Source organism: Balaenoptera physalus, assembly GCF_965194825.1.
Source record: "Balaenoptera physalus genome assembly, chromosome: X".
Taxonomy (NCBI): Eukaryota; Metazoa; Chordata; class Mammalia; order Artiodactyla; family Balaenopteridae; genus Balaenoptera; species Balaenoptera physalus.
Genome location: NC_138903.1, coordinates 53,653,729 through 53,674,418, shown reverse-complemented (window position 1 = coordinate 53,674,418; position 20,690 = coordinate 53,653,729). Strand labels below are relative to the sequence as shown.

Here is a 20,690-nt window from a genome sequence, read left to right as displayed (position 1 = left end):
AAAATATCTTAATATTTTAAAAATAAAAATGGAAAACATTTATGGCACCTAAAATGGAAAGGGCCTTAGAGGAAGGTCTTCTAGTCAGACTTACTCATTCTATGGCCAGACAGAGTGAGTCCCAGAAAGGGAAAATGACAAAGAGCAAGTCTGTGGCAAAGCAGGGACACATAGTATGGACAGTGGTCTGGGAATCTAACTTTTTAAAGAGCCCTCCAGGTGATTTTCATGCTGAGGAAGATTTGTGAGCCATTTTACTAGCCAGTCTGGAAGGCCTTTTCTAGTTCTGCCATCCCATGTTGTAATGAGTCTAAATGACCTCCACAGGAATACTTCAAGGTGCTAAGTGACCAGAAGCAGCCACTATTGTACCTAAATCTCAGTGGAGCTGCTTTCAGACCAGTGGTTTTAAAACCAGTATATTTAAAGAGTGATTCTCAAATGTTTTTATATCACAGCTCGTCTCCCACCTACTCCTGAGTGTCTGCTCTAAAAATCATACTTGTGGACTGATGATATTAACTAGGTAAATTATGTATTTGCATAAGTGCTTTTAAGAGCCCCCCAAGGACCATTTTTAAAGCACAGGCAAAAACTATGTTTGTCTTTTAGACCAAAGCAACCCCAGGGTCTTTTGGGTTTAGTGGGAGCCAATAAGATAGCATATCTCCCTGGGATTTCCCATTCCTGTGCACCTTCACCTTGTGAGTGGAACCCCTGCCTCAAGGCCTTCTTACCCTCTGGGTCTCTGGTCCCCTCTCCTTCCACCCCCAGGCTCAGGGGTGCTGAGAGAATGACTCAGGCAGTGGCAGGCTACATCAATCCCTGTCCGCATTTGGGGTGACCCATTGGGCCTAGCACTATCCCCAGGCCATGGGCCACTCCTTCTTGCAGGCCTCAGGAAGCTGTATCAAGGTGACAACTCCTGCGATGCATGTCAAAGTAGCTTGGGTTTGAAGGCAATTAGAGGCTACTGCCAGGTTGAAGACTTAGGTCAATAGGTGTTCAGATAGGTAGGTCTGAAATGCAAGCAGGCAGAGTAGTTCCCGAGGGAGATTAGGTGGATAGAGAGTGGTAAGTGGAGAATAATACTACCTTTGTTTACAGAAGGGTGACATGTCCCCACCCCCCCCAACCTTGCTTAAGCTGATAAGAAGAAAGACACTGTACAAGAGGGAGGTTAGCTGACCTGTCTGGAACAAGACAATCTTGGTTCAGCCAGTCTCCTCACTAGCGTGCTGGGCTCAGACCTCATCTGGAAACCTGAGGGCTCTGAGCAGGGTTCAGGCTGGCCCACAGCTATTTACTTTTTTCTCTCACCCACTCCTAAAGCTAGTGGGGAAGGTTAGAGATGGTGACATACCCCTCTCTAACCATCGTGAGAAAGGCAGCCAGCTAAAAATGGCAAAGGTTGACTGACAGTATGGCACAGTGGCAGTGATTAATTCATGGTTAAGTAGTACATGGGGTCAGGCAGAGGTAATAAGCATTATCATGCCAGCACTGTCCAATAGGACTTTGTACAGTGATGTAAATGTTCCATATCTGTGTGGTTTAATATAGTAGACACTGGCCACATATGGCTATTGAGTACTGAGAAATGTAGCTGATGCAACTAAAGAACTAAATTTTAAAATTTTATTTAATTTTAATTAAATGTGGCTAGTGGCTACCATATTGGACAGTGTAACTCTATGCTTTACCTCCTAGAAAGTGGCTTAAGGCATTTTCCTGATGCTCTCAAATCAGGGAGGAATAGCATGGGAGACAGAAAAAGGACCTAAAGAACAGGGGTGCTTACTTACGTCAGCAACTTCTGCACTGCACCCACCCCTTCTGTCATTACCCTACCTTGCTTCTAAATGGCAAGCTCAGATAGTCTTGCCAGGGAAAAACTTTGACAGTTTTACAGAGCACAATAACTCCCTCACAGGTTGGAGCAAGTAACTGTAAAATAATGAAATGTAACAGAAACAAATGTAATATTCTGTAGTTGGGTCTAAGAAATCAACAATTCAAGGACAGACTGAGAGACATACAGCTTCTAGACAGCATATTTTAAAGAAATTTAAGAAGTATTCGTTGATCATAAGTTCAGTATGAGTCAGATGTGAGGTCCATAAGAAAAACTGATAAAGCTAACATTCATTAAGGCTCAGGATAAAAACGTTTTGGAATGTGTGTGTGTGTGTGTGTGTGTGTGTGTGTTAACAGAGTTGTCTTGAGACAGAATAGACTGGTTAGGATTTGTAGTGAGTATCCTGTCACCGTAGGTGATAAAATGTAGTAACGTTTGAAGACTGTGGTCTGGCAGGTGTGCAGAGAACAGACTGGAGCCAGGGAGGCCAGCTAAGAGGAGGTGCTGTGTCTCATCAGCCCTGGCAGTTAGAACTCCCTTTCTTCTATTCCTATGTTTGGTCCACCACTCCACACCTCAATGTATTAGGGAAGAAAAAGACAGTTGCCCTGCTCTTCTTTTTCTCTTCTCTTCTTTCAAATTGGTGCTGGGACAGTGAGCAGGTTAGTGACCACAAAGCATGTTTAGCTTCTCTAAGGAAAAGTTTGTTGAGACTGAGCTGTAACTCATCCTCCTGCCTTCTCAGCTTATTGTAATTCCACCAAATGTCTGGGATCTAACTTTCAGTCTTCTTTTCACAGGAGCCATTTGACTGGAAATTAGATCAGACAAACAGAGAAAACTGGGCAGGGTGGTATAACCTTCAACAAGTGGGCCATCCAAAGTCCCAGGAAAATGGGGCCTAATATTGTACTTCTGGAGTTAGAGGTTTTGAGAGACAACCCATATAATGTCTATACTAGAGAAATGTTTGTTTTGTATTAATAATAACACTGCTAACATTTGCTGTGAGCCAAGAGTAAAACAGTTTTCATGGATTATTAAAACTTCAGCAAATTCTACTGTAATTTTCCCCATTTTACAGATGAGGAAACTGAGTCACTGAGAGGGTGAATGAGACTTGTCAAAGGCCACACCACTAGTCAGTGACTAAACTAAGGTTTGTGTCCAAGCAGTCTGGCTCCAGTCTCTGTTCTTAACCACAGTGCTACATCCTATCTCTATATTGTATAGGAGGAAAGGTTTGGATGTTAATTTACAGTGACTTTGGGCAGAGTTCCCTATAAATAGGTGCTAGAACAGATGGTAAAGTTCTCTGGACCATGCCATGTGTGAAGCTCCCTTCTTCATCCTTGGCTGGTTGTATCAGATGGGTACAAAAATAATGGCATAACAAAGATGAGTCTCTTTCTCTTTCATGGAAAAAAAGCCTGCAGGTAGGCAGTCTATGGCTGCCTTGCTGGCTGCATGATTATCAGAGACTCCTTCCAGTTTTCTCTTATCCTATCCTTAGGAGTATGGACCTTGTCCTTATGATCTAAGATGGTTGCTAGAACTTCAGCCATCACATCTAAATATTCTTAAGCGTCAGGATTAAGTAAGGACCAAAGAAGGGCATGCTGTTTTCCTTAAAGGTGGCTTTTTAAAAGTTCTACCTAACATTTCTATTTACATATCACTGGACAGAACTTGATCATATAAGTCACCTCTTACTGTAAAGAAGGATAGAAAATGTAGTCTTTTGCACCATGTGGCATGGATTCCATCTGAAAATCAGGGCTCTCTTGCTAAGTAGGAAGAGGAGAATGGATGTTAGTGTTGGCACCCAGCACATTGGTTCAATGGCACATTGACTCATCCAACTTGTAATTTTGTGTCTTCACAGTGACTACAGGTATGTGGCAGCCGCTCTGGCTGTCATGAGAAATGTGACTCAGCAGATCAATGAACGCAAGCGGCGCTTGGAGAATATTGACAAGATTGCCCAGTGGCAGGCCTCTGTCCTAGACTGGGAGGTAGGACCCTTACTAACAGGGACATTGGAGAGTCTGAATACCTTAGCCAGAACCTCACATCCTAGCCAAAGATGAGCAAAGAGTAATTATATTTGAACAGCAGCAGAAAGGATTTAGATTAGAGCCAAGGCAAAACTTCCTGCTAATGAGAGGTGTTGTGTACTTGAATAGCTTTCTAAGAAGGTTGGAGAAATCTCGGTTGCAATATTTCATTAGGAAAGGAAAGATTCATCTATTTGGGTGTTGCTAAGAAATAATTGGGTTGACTCAGTAGCCTTTCAAAGCTCTTTCAAGTCCTGGAATTTTATCACCACCAGATGAACACTTGGATAAGGAGTAATAGGTACTAATTCACTCCCAGACACAGAGTGCAAGGTTGGTTCTCTGATGCAGGCCAGCCAACATACTTCTTCTTTTCCTCTTGGTGGGATCACCTCACCCTGACATATCTACTAGTTCTATCCAAGCCTGCACACTTCAGGCCACAACCATCATCCCTGCCCAATTGACAGGCCAAATTCTGTTTTTTAATTATCTGCTTATAAAAATAATCCCTGAGCCTTCCATTCTATTGGAAATGACCACGACTTCTCTGAACTCAGAAAGCCTTCACTAAAGCCTTGTCTTCTGAGATGATAACTTGCAGAGGATATACACAGCCTAACAAATAAATGGAGCTTTTGCCTCTTATGCCACTGCTCTGTTGAAGTTCCTGAGGTGTCTGTTAAACAGAAACAGAGCTGGGAACTTTAAGGCCTCACAAGTACCTGTATGTTAAGTACACTATTTATTGTTTCTCTCTTGTGCCCATCAAGAGAACCAGGAGTAATGACATTTCACATTTATCTCTCAGACCCAAGTTATGAAATCTGACAGTCCACAGCTAATATAACCAAGATAGGAGAGGCAGGACATGCTACCAGGGAGGAGGTGGCAATCTTAAGCTTCATGATCATAGTGTAGAAGTTGAGTCAGCTCCCCATTCCTCTGGCCTCCACACAGGTATAATTTCTTGTAATTTGAGAGCTAGTATCTCTCTAACTTCTCATATAGTTTAGCACATTCCAAGGGAATTAAACAGCCTTACAGTTACTTAACCAATGTCCAGAAAAAGTCATCTTTCCTTTATTCTGCTACTTCTGTTCCTCTTTAATGTACATGGCTGGAAATGTCCACAGTCCTGAGCAGCTGGCATATTTTTGAGTCTTATTTGAAGGATAATGTCCCCATACAGAGTAGAAAACAGCAGTGATTCTTTGAGATGCAAGGAGAGGAAGGAATCTATATAAAGAGATCTTCTTGCTCATAAGAAGAAGCCAGCACTGTCCCAGACTTATTAGGAAATCATGGATTCTCCTTCCCCTGTTTCTGGTTTGCTTTGGCTAGTTTCCTGATCAGAGGGCTGGATCAAATGACCTCTAGCAAGATCACTAATTCTCAGGCACTCTGAAACTGTGGCTGGTTAGCAGGCCTCTTTTTCTCCACCCCTGCTGGGATTCTCTGTAATAGGACGTTCCCAGCAGCAATTGTCTTTCTATTCCCTGAAACATTTTTGCCTTTCCAAATACCTGGAAGACCTTCTAATTCCTCCATGTGCTCTGGGCCTCCAGTCCGTGCAGTTGGGGCCATGGGAGACCAAGAATAGCTTGAAATTCTTTGGCCTGTTCAGGGAACTTCACTAACACCAAACTTAAAAGCACTGAACTATGATTTAAAGACTCAGCATCTCAGAAGGAATTTATTTGTTTTTGTCTATAGTTGGGGGATGGGAAACAAAGGAAAGTCTGTCGGATAGGAGGCAGTTACTCTCTGCCTCCCTTGTTAGCATGATTGACTGCTCCTTTAATCTCATCCAAGCCCACACAACCCTGCTTGACAAAGTCCTTCTTTATTTAAGTTAGTAAGAAGAAAAATTCCTTGTGGTTAACTTTTCAGACTCTGAGGTCACTGTGGAACTTACCAGCTTCAGAGGGTTTGCCCTCTATGAAGCATTTTCTTTAGCAAGGCCTGATGGGTACATTTCAGAGGCCAGGACCAAACTTTCGATCAAGTGTGCCGTATCTAGTCTTAAATATTTCTAAAATGTCAGAGTCACTAGGTCTCTTAGGGAACTCCCCAAAGAACAACTCTGGCCATGCTTATGCACATGTGTGTGCACACACACACATGCACACATGCAAACCTTGTAATGATGGTGGAAGTCTGAGAAGCCTATTCCTGACTGAGGCCAAACAGCAAGTCAATGACAAAACTAAAACTTGAATCTAGTCTCCAGATTCCCTGGAGGGTGTTCTTTTCACTGCTGCACCACATACCCTTCCAGCCTTCTGCTTCCTGCAGCCCAGTTGCTTCCCTTTATGTTATTGCAGGGACTTGTTTCTGCAGTAAAGTGTCCATATCTAAGCAAGAGAGTAAGAGTGCCTTGAGGGGAAGTCCAAATGCCAGTAAGGCTAAAGGTAGATGAGTGCTGGGGAGCCTCCCGCAGAAAGCAATAAGATATGTCCATTCCATGGCTGGTTGGCTATTGGCTTGGGTGGCTCAACCTCACTGGTTCCCTAGTATAGGTTTTTTCTATGTTCCACCTACCCGAGCAGTTGAACATGCAGAAAGAAGTCCTGCCAGCTTGGTGGGTGCTGCTGTGGACAAGCCTTGCAAATCAAGAAAATGAAGCAGTGCTTTGCTCTCTCTGCCACTCCCTTGCCTCCTCCACATGTTTGAATAAGCAGGGTGGGTATCAAAAGCATCTACATAATAATTTCAGTTTGATTTGTCAAATGAAAAAGAAGAGTCAGGAGACCTTCAAGATGGCGGAGGAGTAAGACATGGAGATCACCTTCCTCCCCACAAATACATCTGAAATACATCTACATGTGAAACAACTCCTACAGAACACCTACTGAACGTTAGCAGAAGACCTCAGACTTCCCAAAAGTCAAGAAATTCCCCACGTACCTGGGTAGGGCAGAAGAAAAAAGAAAAAACAGAGACAAAAGAATAGGGATGGGACCTGCACCTCTGGGAGGGAGGAGTGAAGTAGGAAGAGTTTCCACACACTAGGAAACCCCTTCACTGGTGGAGACGGGGGGTGGCAGGGGAGACTTTGGAGCCATGGAAGAGAGCACAGCAACAAGGGTGCAGAGAGCAAAGTGGAGAGATTCCCACACAGAGGATCGGTGCCAACCAGCACACACCAGCCCGAGAGGCTTGTCTGCTCACCAGCCAGGGCAGGTGGGGGCTGGGAGCTGAGGCTCCAGATTCGGAGGTCAGATCCCAGGGAGAGGACTGGGGTTGTCTGCATGAACACAGCCTGAAGGGGGCTAGTGTGGCACAGCTAGCCAGGAGGAAGTCCAGGAAAAAGTCTAGAACTGCCTAAGAGGCAAGACACCATTGTTTCAGGGTGCACGAGGAGAGAGGATCCAGAGCACTGTCTAAACGAACTCCAGAGCTGGGTGCGAGCCACGTCTATCAGCACGGACACCAGAGATGGGCATGAAATGCTAAGGCTGCTGCTGCAGCCACCAAGAAGCCTGTGTGCCAGCACAGGTCACTATCCACACACCCCCTCCCAGGAGACTGTGCAGCCCACCACTGCCAGGGTCCCGTGATCCAGGTACAGCATCCACGGGAGAACACATGGTGTGCCTCAGGCTGTTGCAACGTCACACCAGGCCTCTGCTGCTGCAGACTCGCCCTGCATTCCGTACCCCTCCCTCCCCTCCCTGGGCTGAGTGAGCCAGAGCCCCCTAATCAGCTGCTACTTTAACCCCTTCCTGTCTGAGTGAAGAACAGATGCCCTCAGGCGACATAGATGCAGAGGCAGGGCCAAATCCATAGCTGAACCCCAGGAGCTGTGCAAACAAAGAAGGGAAAGGGAAGTTTCTCCCAGCAGCCTCAGGAGCAGCAGATTAAATCTCGACAATCATCTTAATGTACCCTGCATATCTGGAATACCTGAATAGACGATGAATCAGCCCGAAATTGAGGCAGTGGACTTTGGGAGCAACTGCAAACTTGGGGTTCGCTTTCTACATCTAATTTGTGTCTGGTTTTATGTTTCTTAGTTTAGTATTTAAAGTTTATTATCACTGGTAGATTTGTTTATTGATTTGGTTGCTCTCTTCTTTTTTTTATATATATAAATATCTATATTTTTTCTTTTTCTCTTTTTGTGAGTGTGTATGTGTATGCGTCTTTGTGTGATTTTGTCTGTATAGCTTTACTTTTACCATTTTTCCCAGGGTTCTGTCTGTCCATTCTTTTTAATTACTTTTCAATTTTTTTACTTTTTAATAATTTTTTAATTTTTAATTTTAGTAACTTTCTCTCTTTTCTTTCTTTCTTTCTTTCTTTTCTTTCTTTCGTTCTTTCTTTCTTTCTTTCTTTCTTCCTTCCTTCCTTCCTTCCTTCCTTCCTTTCTTTCCTTTTTTCTCCCTTTTCTTCTAGCCGTGTGGCTGGAAGAGTCTAGGTACTCCAGCCACATGTCAGTCCTGTGCCTCTGAGGAGGGAGACCTGAGTTCAGGGCACTGGTCCACCAGAGACCTCCTAGCTCCACATAATATCAAACAGCAAAAACTCTCCCAGAGATCTCCATCTCAATGCTAAGACCCAGCTCCACTCAATGACCAGCAAGCTACAGTGCTGGACAACCTATACCAAACAACTAGCAAGACAGGAACACAACCCCACCTGATAGCAAACAGGCTGCCTAAAGTCATGATAAGGTCAAAACGCCCCAAAACACACCACTGGACATGGTCCCGCCCACCAAAAGACAAGATCCAGTCTCATTCACCAGAACACAGGCACTAGACCCTTACCAGGAAGCCTAAACAACTCACTGAACCAACCGTAGCCACTGGGCACAGACAACAAAAACAGTGGGAACTACGAACCCGCAGCCTGCAAAAAGGAGACCCCAAGCACAGTAAGTTAAGCAAAATGAAAAGACAGGGAAAAACACAGCAGACGAAGGAGCAAGGTAAAAACCCACCAGACCAAACAAATGAAGAGGAAATAGGCAACCTACCTGAAAAAGAATTCAGCATAATGATAGTAAAGATGATCCAAAATCTTGGGAAAAGAAAGGAGAAAATACAAGAAACGTTTAACAGGGACCTAGAAGAACTGAAGAGCAAACAATGATGAGCAACACAATAAATGAAATAAAAAATTCTCTAGAAGGAGTCAGTAGCAGAATAACTGAGGCAGAAGAACGGATAAGTGACCTGGAAGGTGAAAGAGTGGAAATAACTACTGCAGAGCAGAATAAAGAAAAAAGAATGAAAAGAATTGAGGACAGTCTCAGAGACCTCTGGGACAACATTACCACACCAACATTCGAATTATAGGGGTCACAGAAGAAGAAGAGAAAAGGAACAGGACTAAGAAGATATTTGAAGAGATTATAGTTGAAAACTTCCCTAATATGGGAAATGAAATAGCCAATCAAGTCCAGGAAGCACATAGTGTCTGATACAGGATAAATTCAAGGAGAAACATGCCAACACACATATTAATCAAACTATCAAAAATTAAATACAGGGAAAAATATTAAAAGCAGCAAGGCAAAAACAACAAATAACATACAAGGGAATCCCCATAAAATTAACAGCTGATTTTTCAGCAGAAACGCTGCAAGCCAGAAGGGAGTGGCAGGACATATTTAAAGTGGTGAAAGGGAAAAACCTACAACTAAGATTACACAGCAAGAATATCACTCAGATTTGAAGGAGAAATTAAAAACTTTACAGACAAGCAAAACTTAAGAGAATTCAGCACCAGCAAACCAGATTTACAACAAATGCTGAAGGAAATTCTCTAGGCAAGAAACAAAAGGGAAGGGAAAAAAATACAATAACAAACCCCAAACAATTAAGAAAATGTTATTAGGAACATACATATCGATAACTACCTTAAATGTACATGCATTAAATGCTCCAAACAAAAGACATAGACTGGCTGAATGGATACAAAAATAAGACCCGTGTATATGCTGTCTACAAGAGACCCACTTCAGACCTAGGGACCCATACAGACAATAAGTGAGAGGATGGAAAAAAATATTCCATGTAAATGGAAATCAAAAGAAAGCTGGAGTAGCAATTCTCATATCAGACAAAATAGACTTTAAAATAAAGACTGTTACAAGAGACAAAGAAGGACACTACATAATGATCCAGGGATCATTCCAAAAAGAAGATATAACAACTGTAAATATTGATGCATCCAACATAGGAGCACCTCAATACATAAAGCAAATGCTAACAGCCATAAAACCGGAAATCGACAGTAACACAATAATACTAGGGGACGTTAACACCCCACTTTCACCAATGGACATATCATACAAAATGAAAATTAATAGGGAAACACAAACTTTAAATGATACACTAAACAAGACGGACTTAACTGATATTTATGGGGCATTCCAACCAAAAACAACAGAATACACTTTCTTATCAAAAGCACATGGAACATTCTCCAGGATAGATCATATCTTGGGTCACAAATCAAGCCTAGATAAAGTTAAGAAAATTGAAATTGTATCAAGTATCTTTTCCAACCACAATGCTATGAGACTAAATATCAATTACAGGTTAACAAAACCTATAAAAAATACAAACACATGGAGGCTAAACAATACATTACTAAATAACCAAGAGATCACTGAAGAAATCAAAGACGATATCAAAAAATACCTAGAAACAAATGACAATGAAAACACAATGACGCAAAACTTTTGGGATGCAGCAAAAGCAGTTCTAAGACGGAAGCTCATAGCAATACAATCCTACCTCAAGAAACAAGGAACATCTCAAATAAACAACCTAACCTTACACATAAAGCAATTAGAGAAAGAAAAACAAAAAACCCTCAAAGATAGCAGAAGGAAAGAAATCATAAAGATCAGGTCAGAAATAAATGAAGAAGAAATGAAGGAAATGATAGCAAATATCAGTAAAACTAAAAGCTGGTTCTTTGAGAAGATAAACAAAATTTATAATCCATTAGCCAGACTCATCAAGAAAAAAAGGTAGAAGACTCAAATCAACAGAATTACAAATGAAAAAGGAGAAGTAACAACTGACACTGCAGAAATACAAAGGATCATGAGAGATTACTACAAGCAACTAAATGCCAATAAAATGGACAACCAGGAAGATATGGAAAATTTCTTAGACAAGTGCAACCTTCTGAGCCTGAACCAGGAAGAAATTGAAAATATAAGCAGACCAATCACGAGCACTGAAATTGAGATGGTGATTAAAAATCTTCCAACAAACAAAAGCCCAGGATAAGATGGCTTCACAGGCAAATTCTATCAAACATTTAGAGAAGAGCTAACACCTATCCTTGTCAAATTCTTCCAAAATATAGCAGACGGAGGAACACTCCCAAAGTCACCCTGATACCAAAACCAGACAAAGATGTCACAAAGAAAAAAAATTCAGGCCAATATCACTGATGAATATATATGCAAAAATTCTCAACAAAATACTAGCAAACAGAATCCAACAGCACATTAAAAAGATCATACACCATGATCAAGTGGGGTTGACCCCAGGAAGGCAAGGATTCTTCAATACACACAAATCAATCAATGTAATAAACTGTATTAAAAATTTGAAGGAGAAAAACCATATGATCATCTCAATAGATGCAGAAAAAGCTTTTCACAAAATTCAACACCCATTTATGATAAAAACCTTCCAGAAAGTAGGCATATAGGGAACTTACCTCAACATAATAAAGGCCATATATGACAAACCCACAGCCAACATCATTCTCAATGGTGAAACACTGAAACCATTTCCTCTAAGATCAGGAACAAGACAAGCTTTTCCACTCTCACCACTGTTATTCAACATAGTTTTTGAAGTTTTAGCCACAGCAATCAGAAGAAAAACAAATAAAAGGAATTCAAATCTGAAAAGAAGAAGTAAAGCTGTCACTGTTTGCAGATGACATGATACTATACAGAGAGAATCCTAAAGATGCTACTTGAAAACTACTAGAGCTAATCAATGAACTTGGTAAAGTAGCAGGATACAAAATTAATGCACAGAAATCTTTTGCATTCCTATACACTAATGATGAAAAATCTGAAAGATAAATTTAGGAAACACTCCCATTTACCATAGTATCAAAAATAATAAATACCTAGGAATAAACCTACCTAAGGAAACTGAAGAGTTGTATGCAGAAAACTATAAGACACTGATGAAAGAAATTAAAGATGATACAAACAGATGGAGAGATATACCATGTTCTTGGATTGGAACAATCAATATTGTGAAAATGACTATACTACCCAAAGCAATCTACAGATTCAATGCAGTCCCTATGAACCTACCAGTGGCATTTTTCACAGAAGTAGGACAAAAATATTCTCAATTTGTATGGAAACACAAAAGACCCTGAATAGCCAAAGCAATCTTGAGAAAGAAAAATGGAGCTGGGGGAATCAGGCTCCCTGACTTCAGACAATCCTACAAAGCTACACTAATCAAGACAGCACAGTACTGGCCCCAAAACAGAAATATAGATCAATAGAACAGGATAGAAAGCCAGAGGTAAACCCATCACCTATGGTCACCTAATTTTTGATAAAGGGGGCAAGAATATAAAGTGGAGAAAAGACAGCCTCTTCAATAAGTGGTGCTGGGAAAACTGGACAGCTACATGTAAAAGAATGAAATTACAGCACTCCCTAACACCATACACAAAAATAAACTCAAAATGGATTAAAGACCTAAATGTAAGAGCAGACACTATAAAACTCTTAGAGGAAAGCATAGGCAGAACACTCTATGACATAAATCACAGCAAGATCCTTTTTGACCCACCTCCTAGAGAAATGGAAATAAAAACAAAAATAAACAAATGGGACCTAATGAAACTTAAAAGCTTTTGCACATCAAAAGAAACCATAAACAAGACGAAAAGACAACCCTCAGAATGGGAGAAAATATTTGCAAATGAAGCAACAGACAAAGGATCACTCTCCAAAACTTACAAGCAGTTCATGCAACTCAATATCAAAAAAACAAACAACTCAATCCAAGAATGGGCAGAAGACCTAAATAGACATTTCTCCAAAGAAGATATACACATTGCCAACAGACACATGAAAGAATGCTCAACATCACTAATCATTAGAGAAATGCAAATCAAAACTACAATGAGGTATCACCTCACACCAGTCAGAATGGCCATCATCAAAAATTCTACAAACAATAACTGCTGGAGAGGGTGTGGAGAAAAGGGAACCCTCTTGCACTTTGGTGGGAATGTAAATTGATACAGCCACTATGGAGAACAGTATGGAGGTTCCTTAAAAAACTAAAAAGAGAACTACCTTATGACACAGCAATCCCACTACTAGGCATATACCCTAAGAAAACCATAATTCCAAAATAGTCATGTACCACAATGTTCATTGCAGCTCTATTTACAATAGCCAGGACATGGAAGCAACCTAAGTGTCCATCGACAGATGAATGGATAAAGAAGATGTGGTACATACATACAATGGAATATTACTCAGCCATAAAAAACCGAAATTGAGTTATTTGTAGTGAGGTGGATGGACCTAGAGTCTGTCATACAGAGTGAAGTAAGTCAGAAAGAGAAAAACAAATACCGTATCCTAACACATATGTATGGAAACCAAAAAAAGAAGAAAAGTTGTTCTGACGAACCTAGGGACAGGGCAGGAATAAAGACGCTGACGTAGAAGATGGACTGAGGACACGGGGAGGGGGATGGGTAAGCTGGGACGAAGTGAGAGAGTGGCATTGACATATATACACTACCAAATGTAAAGTAGATAGCTAGTGGTAAGCAGCCACATAGCACAGGGAGATTAGCTCAGTGATTTGTGACCACCTAGAGGGGTCGGATAGGGACGGTGGGAGCCAGACGCAAGAGGGAGGAGATATGGGGATATATATATATTTATATATGTATAGCTAATTCACTTTTTTATACAGCAGAAACTAACGCACCATTGTAAAGGAATTATACTCCAATAAAGATGTTTTTAAAAAAATAATTTAAATTAAATTTTAAAAAAACAACAAGAATCATAGAAGAAACCTTCAGAACTTAATCTCCCTTGAAGAGGAATTAAGAAAGAGGGTCGAGAGTTGGTAGCACACCAGCAATTGGAGCCTGCTCAGTAAATCAGAGCATTTTGCTAGAGAGCAGGAGATCTTCTATTATATCCACACCTGACCAGCCCTCAGCTTATTCAATGAACATTTTGGATTTATTTGCCCACCTGCAGTTTCCATCCCTGCTCCATGCCAGCCTATGTGGACTAGAGTTCATGGAGGCCCCCTGCTCTGCCCTACCCCCTAGGGCTTCTAAAAAATCAGTGGATGAGTGAAAGTATCATCTATACCTCTAAATAATAATAAGTACCTTCAATCAGCTTAGGGGAGCATCAGGAAGAAGAACCTGTTCTCACGAATTGCAGTTTCTAGGAAATATCTAATTTCTCTGATGCTGATGTTTGGTTATGCTATCACTTTGCTACCCTTCACATGCATTAGATCCACTTGAAGGGAAGGGGAAGGAACATATCCCTGACAGCTTCTTTTTCTTTTTCCATTCTTTAATTGTTCTTTATTTTTGCAAGATTTTTTATACAAATTTATTAGAGTATAATTGCTTTACAATGGTGTGTTAGTTTCTGTGTATAACAAAGTGAATCAGCTATATGAATACATATATCCACATATCCCCACCCTCTTGTGTCTCCCTCCCACCCACCCTATCCCTCCCTTCTAGGTGGTCACAAAGCACCGAGCTGATCTCCCTGTGCGATGCAGCTGCTTCCCACTAGCTATGTATTTTACATTTGGTAGTGTATATATGTCAGTGCTAGTGTCTCACTTTGTCCCAGCTTATCCTTCCCCCTCCCTATGTCCTCAAGTCCATTCTCTACATCTGCTTCTTTATTCCTGTCCTGCCCCTAGGTTCATCAGAACCATTTTGGTTTTTTTTTTTTTAGATTCCATATATATGTGTTAGCATATGGAATTTATTTTCCTCTTTCTGACTTACTTCACTCTGTATGACAGACTCTAGTTCCATCCACCTCACTACAAATAACTCAATTTCATTTCTTCTTATGGATGAGTAATATTCCATTGTATATATGTGCCACATCTTTTTTATCCATTCATCTGTCGATGGACACTTAGGTTGCTTCCATGTCTTGGCTATTGTAAATAGTGCTGCAATGAACATTGTGGTACATGACTATTTTGGAATTATGGTTTTCTCAGGGTATATGCCCAGGAGGGGGATTGCTGTGTCATATGGTAGTTCTCTTTTTAGTTTTTTAAGGAACCTCCATACTGTTCTCCATAGTGGCTGTATCAATTTACATTCCCACCAACAGTGCAAGAGGGTTCCCTTTTCTCCACACCCTCTCCAGCATTTATTGTTTGTAGAATTTTTGATGATGGCCATTCTGACTGGTGTGAGTTGATACCTCATTGTAGTTTTGATTTGCATTTCTCTAATGATTAGTGATGTTGAGCATTCTTTCATGTGTTTGTTGGCAATGTGTATATCTTCTTTGGAGAAATGTCTATTTAGGTCTTCTGCCCATTCTTGGATTGAGTTGTTTGTTTTTTTGATATTGAGTTGCATGAACTGCTTGTAAGTTTTGGAGAGTGATCCTTTGTCTGTTGCTTCATTTGCAAATATTTTCTCCCATTCTGAGGGTTGTCTTTTCGTCTTGTTTATGGTTTCTTTTGATGTGCAAAAGCTTTTAAGTTTCATTAGGTCCCATTTGTTTATTTTTGTTTTTATTTCCATTTCTCTAGGAGGTGGGTCAAAAAGTATCTTGCTGTGATTTATGTCATAGAGTGTTCTGCCTATGTTTTCCTCTAAGAGTTTTATAGTGTCTGCTCTTACATTTAGGTCTTTAATCCATTTTGAGTTTATTTTTGTGTATGGTGTTAGGAAGTGTTCTAATTTCATTCTTTTACATGTAGCTTTATCCCTGACAGCTTCTTTTATATCTTTTTTTTTCTGGAGATTTTTACCAGGATCCCAAGTTTGCAGCTCATGTTTGAGAACTTGATTGTGTGTGATTGTGATTTCCTTCTCATAGCACCCCTCCCCCATAGCCTGGTTGTAAAATACTCAATAGCATGTTCCAGTTTACCATTGGACATTTGAATCCAAAGAATTTGGAAGAAACACAAAAGCCCAACGTGATGGCGGCAGCAAAAACATCTTTTTAAAACTAAATTGCTTGATGAGGCATACTCTTTGCACCAGGAGATCAAATGTGGAGGGATGGGTTTGTTATTTCCCTGCCTTCCTCCTAGCAGGCAGAATTGAATATGAACTCTGAGAAGGATAGCATTTCCCTTGTCCTCTCCCTTGATGTGCTCAGGGCACAACCCCACATCAGATAATCAGCCTATAATTAGAATGAGGTGCTGGGCATTGGAATATTGAAATGAATGAGATGTAGCCTTGGCTATCCAGTGAGGGAAAGTATGTCCCAGGCAGAGGAAACAGTGTGAGCAAAATTCTGGAAGAATGGAAGAGAACAGAAGGCATGTGGAGGAGGGGGAGGTGGGAAGAGATTGTACTTGAGGGGTCAAGGCAAAGAACTGTGTAGTGCAGTGGGGCAGAAAGGGCAAAGTCTGATTGCTCTAAACTCGGAGAGGTCCCTCTCCCTTACATGAGCTTATTTGGTGTTCTCAAGCAGCCATGTGATTTGAGCCAAACAGGAACCTTTGTATTAGCACCATTGTCTAAATGAGGAAACAGATTGTGATTAAGCTACTTCCGAAGGAAGTGAGTTGGCGGCAGCACTGGGCCCAGAACTGAAGCCTTTGAGGTTCTTACCTTAGAAATCTTCCAAGGCAGCTGCTTGTTCCACTAAGGGATTATTATTTTGCTGTTGTTTGATGGTTTAGAGCATGAACTTTTGAGCGACTCTCTCCTGGATTCTGCCACTTTCGGCATATTACTTCCAATTTCTCTGACCCTGGTTTGGGGACAAATAACACTACATCCCTTATTGGGTTGTGAGTATTAATGGGAATATGTGGCACAGGATTTAGGGTACACAGTAATATTCAAGGTAATAACTATCACTGTATGGAGCTTACAGTGCGATGTGTACTTTTGTAAACACTTTATATATGTTAACTTATATAATCCTTACAACAGCCAAATGAGGTTGGTAATGTTATTATCATCATTTTAAAGATGAGGAAACTGAGGAACAGAGATGAGTTAACTGACAACAATCAGCTTGGTGAGCATAGAGGTGTATTTTTTCAAGTTTTTTTTTTTTCTTGGTAGAGTGGCACCAAGTGACATTTATGGCAAGTACTTAAAACAGAATTGATAGAATTGGGTTGCTTCTAGCTGGTACAGTGTGTAGACCAGATGCCACTGAGTAGTCCTCCTGGTCTGATCATTCTCAGCTTAGCAAGTTGTACCTTTAAAAGTCATCCTGGCCATCTTTGTATAGCATTGGCCCCTTTTATAGCGTTCTTTCACTTCATACATATTCAAAATGGACTGTAGTACATCTTCCTGGCCTGCCTCAAGGTGGGGCATGGCCGACTGGTACCACGTTCAGCTTCCCATCCCTCCAACAGGAAAACCTTGCATGACCCCCACACTCTGAGGGATTCTTCTCCTAGCCCTGGGCCTCCAGAGGTTCTGTGCTAGTATGTGGGCCCCTCAAGGAGGAGTGTTTACCAAAGTTCCAGGGAACACCTGAGGTGTAGTCTGGAGTCACACTAGTATTTCTGAGCTTTCTTACTTTTCTTTCTTAACATCTTTATTGGAGTATAATTGCTTTATAGTGGTGTGTTAGTTTCTGCTTTATAACAAAGTGTATCAGCTATACATATACATATATCCCCATATCTCCTCCCTCTTGCGTCTCCCTCCCACCCTCCCTATCCCACCCCTCTAGGTGGTCACAAAGCACCGAGCTGATCTCCCTGTGCTATGCGGCTGCTTCCCACTAGCTATCTATTTTACATTTGGTAGTGTATATATGTCCATGCCACTCTCTCATTTCATCCCAGCTTACCCTTCCCCCTCCTTGTGTCCTCAAGTTGAGCTTTCTTTTTGAGGTTGTATTATTAGAAAATATTTCCATTGAGCTCCCCTTTTTCTTCCCATCCCTTAGACTGAAAAAAAGTGATATGCTCAAGAATACGATTTCCTGCTACCCTTCTCTTTGGGCCACTGCCCTGCCTAGACTGTTTACCTCTGATTGTTTCTGGGGAGATGCGGGAACCCCCATCTCTAAATTTGACTTGAAGCTTTTCAGTACAAGGCTGAGATCTTAGCATTAGAGTGTCAGGGCTAAGACCTTAGAGGTCATCCTCACATACCTCATTTAACAGCTGGAAAACTGAGACCCAGAGAGAGGAAGGGACTGACCCTCCAGTGACTTTTTGGCCTAGAGACAGTATAACATAGTGGCAAAAGTGAGCACACTCTCTGGAGCTGCAAACTTGGGGTTGGATTGTGGATCTTTGGCTAACTAGCTGGGTGGCTGTGGCTGATCACTTGACCTCTTTGTACCTCAGACTATAAAGATGACAGCAAGACTATCTACCTACCAGGGCTACTGTGATGCTCAGAAGAGACAGAGTGAAAGTATGTAGCACAATGTCTGATCCCTGTAGGTGCTCAATAAGTATTAATTCTCCTGAGTCAGGGGGCCACTTCTTTTTGTCCCCATGGTTTGCCTTGCATTCCATGAGTTCTGAGCACACCTATATTAGACTCCTCTGCTGAGATGTAAGCTCTTCGAGAACAGGGCCAAGTCTGGCTTGGCATCTGACATACAACCCCACATATCAGAGTTCCCATAAATAAGAGGCCCTTGGAAACTCTGTAGAATAGAATTAGCTAAGTGTTAGGTATTTTTGGTGTGTGTGTCTGATTCTACATAGCAAGAAAGATAAGCAAGTTATTCAGGCTTTCTGGATAATAGACCAAGGTGATGACATTTCCTGTTTAATCAGTAAATTTTAATGAACTGAGAAAGGAAGGAAAAACAATTTTAAGAGGGTGAATGGATTCTCTTTCTCTCCTTCAAACATCATCTCCTTCTTGTCCTTCCCTGTCTTGTTTTACTTGTCTGGGAAGCAGAGAGACTTCTAGCACCTGCTCAGGCTTTACTCTTCAGGTACAAGAAAGAGACTAAAAGTCTAGAACTGGGATGAAAGATTGGGGCAGAAAGAGAGATTTAGAGAAAAAGAGAGAGGGAGAATAACAGAGAGAGACAGATAGACACCTCATGGCAGCTGGTGCCTCTAGGGCCAGAGAGCAACTGGCAAAGAAGGACTATAGCAGTCCTGGGTAGTGGGGCTCATTTGGCCTCAGGGTAAACAAGAGTATGGGTCTTTATAGCTCATGGAGCCTTTCAGGGATTCCCAGATGTCCCTCCCTCCATCCTTTCTTCCTCACCAGACCCTTTCTGTCCTCCTCCTGTCCCAGCCTATGCCCAGCTCTAGGTGCCTCCAGGCAAGTGAAGGGGCCATCCCTCCTGCCTGGCTGCCTCTCACTATCACATGTCCTTCCCAGGGCGAGGACATCCTAGACAGGAGCTCGGAGCTGATCTACACTGGGGAGATGGCGTGGATCTATCAGCCCTACGGCCGCAACCAGCAGCGGGTCTTCTTCCTGTTTGACCACCAGATGGTCCTCTGCAAGAAGGTAACCCCACCCCTTTCTTCCCTGAGGGAGATGGGCACCCCAGGGGGCACCAGACCCTTCCTCTCCATCATCTCCAGTTCCCAACAAAGTGGGCTAACCCTGCTGGGCAAAAACAAGACAAGATATTGGCAGCAATTCCATATCAGGATCACTGGTATGGCATGAATATCACAAGCAGGACTGGCTTATGGGCAGTGAAATTCTGAAACTGGTAAAGTTTGTGTTGGTATCTTTTATACACTCTTCCCTCCTGCCCTTCATGGCGATCTTTCTCACTCTTTTCGACCCAGAGCTGATAGCCTGCTGATTTGCACCAGTTGCTAAAAATATTGAAATATTTCTATCCCAGTTGGTGAATAAGTGGCTTCCCTGAGCACCTCCCCCCATTTCTACTCTAATGGCTTTGACCATCTGGCCCCTTACTGCCCTAGGAACCAACAAGGGACCTACTTTACTCTTACAGGTAAGATACCTTACCTTTGTGATACAGGAATTTTCCCTGTTCCCCTACCCATTTCCTATACAAGTTGTATCACATTCCTATAACTCTCAACTGTGCTCTTCATTACCCTCCCTTCTCTGTAATCCATTTGAGAAAAGGTCTTGCTGTTGTGATTAACTCAGCATGAGTGTTTGTTTCTTGGTATCTTCTCCTTGGCAGGTAGGAGGATGGCATATGTTCTCAGCCTGATTCCTCCTGGTGGTATACTGTTTCCTCCACCTCCTCCCTTAGGATAGGGAGTTCAGATCACTTTTAGCTCCAGGGACTGGCTGGGAAGAATTTGGGACCAGGGAAAGTAAAAGAGGAGGGGAAAACCAAAGAGTGCTTAAAGTGACTTTTTAAATTCACCATCCTACCCTTGGCTCTTTTTCCATAATCCAGTCCCTTTGTTCTCTTCCTCACCAAGTAGCAGATACCTCTGAAAGGGAATACTAAATCATGAAGCACTAGGTTAAACACTGTCATCTTTTTCAGCCTGGAACAGGAACCACACATTTGTTTTTAAGCCCCCTGTTCTCTGTGTATGCCACATCTTGCATTAAATCTCTGGCTATTTGCCTTTGACAGTGGATTGAGGGAACAAATTGAG

General features: G+C 41.8%; 1 protein-coding gene across 9 annotated transcripts in view; it reads left to right on the top strand.

Moving 5' to 3' along the window:
* ARHGEF9 (Cdc42 guanine nucleotide exchange factor 9) overlaps positions 1-20,690 on the top strand; it is a 225,543-nt gene that overhangs the window by 154,593 nt on the left and 50,260 nt on the right. For all 9 annotated transcript variants that reach the window (XM_082444965.1, XM_082444962.1, XM_082444969.1 and 6 more), the window contains 2 exons: positions 3,744-3,873; positions 19,468-19,599. In XM_082444965.1, coding sequence (XP_082301091.1) covers positions 3,744-3,873; positions 19,468-19,599 — 262 coding nt within the window. The remainder of the gene's footprint in view (positions 1-3,743; positions 3,874-19,467; positions 19,600-20,690) is intronic.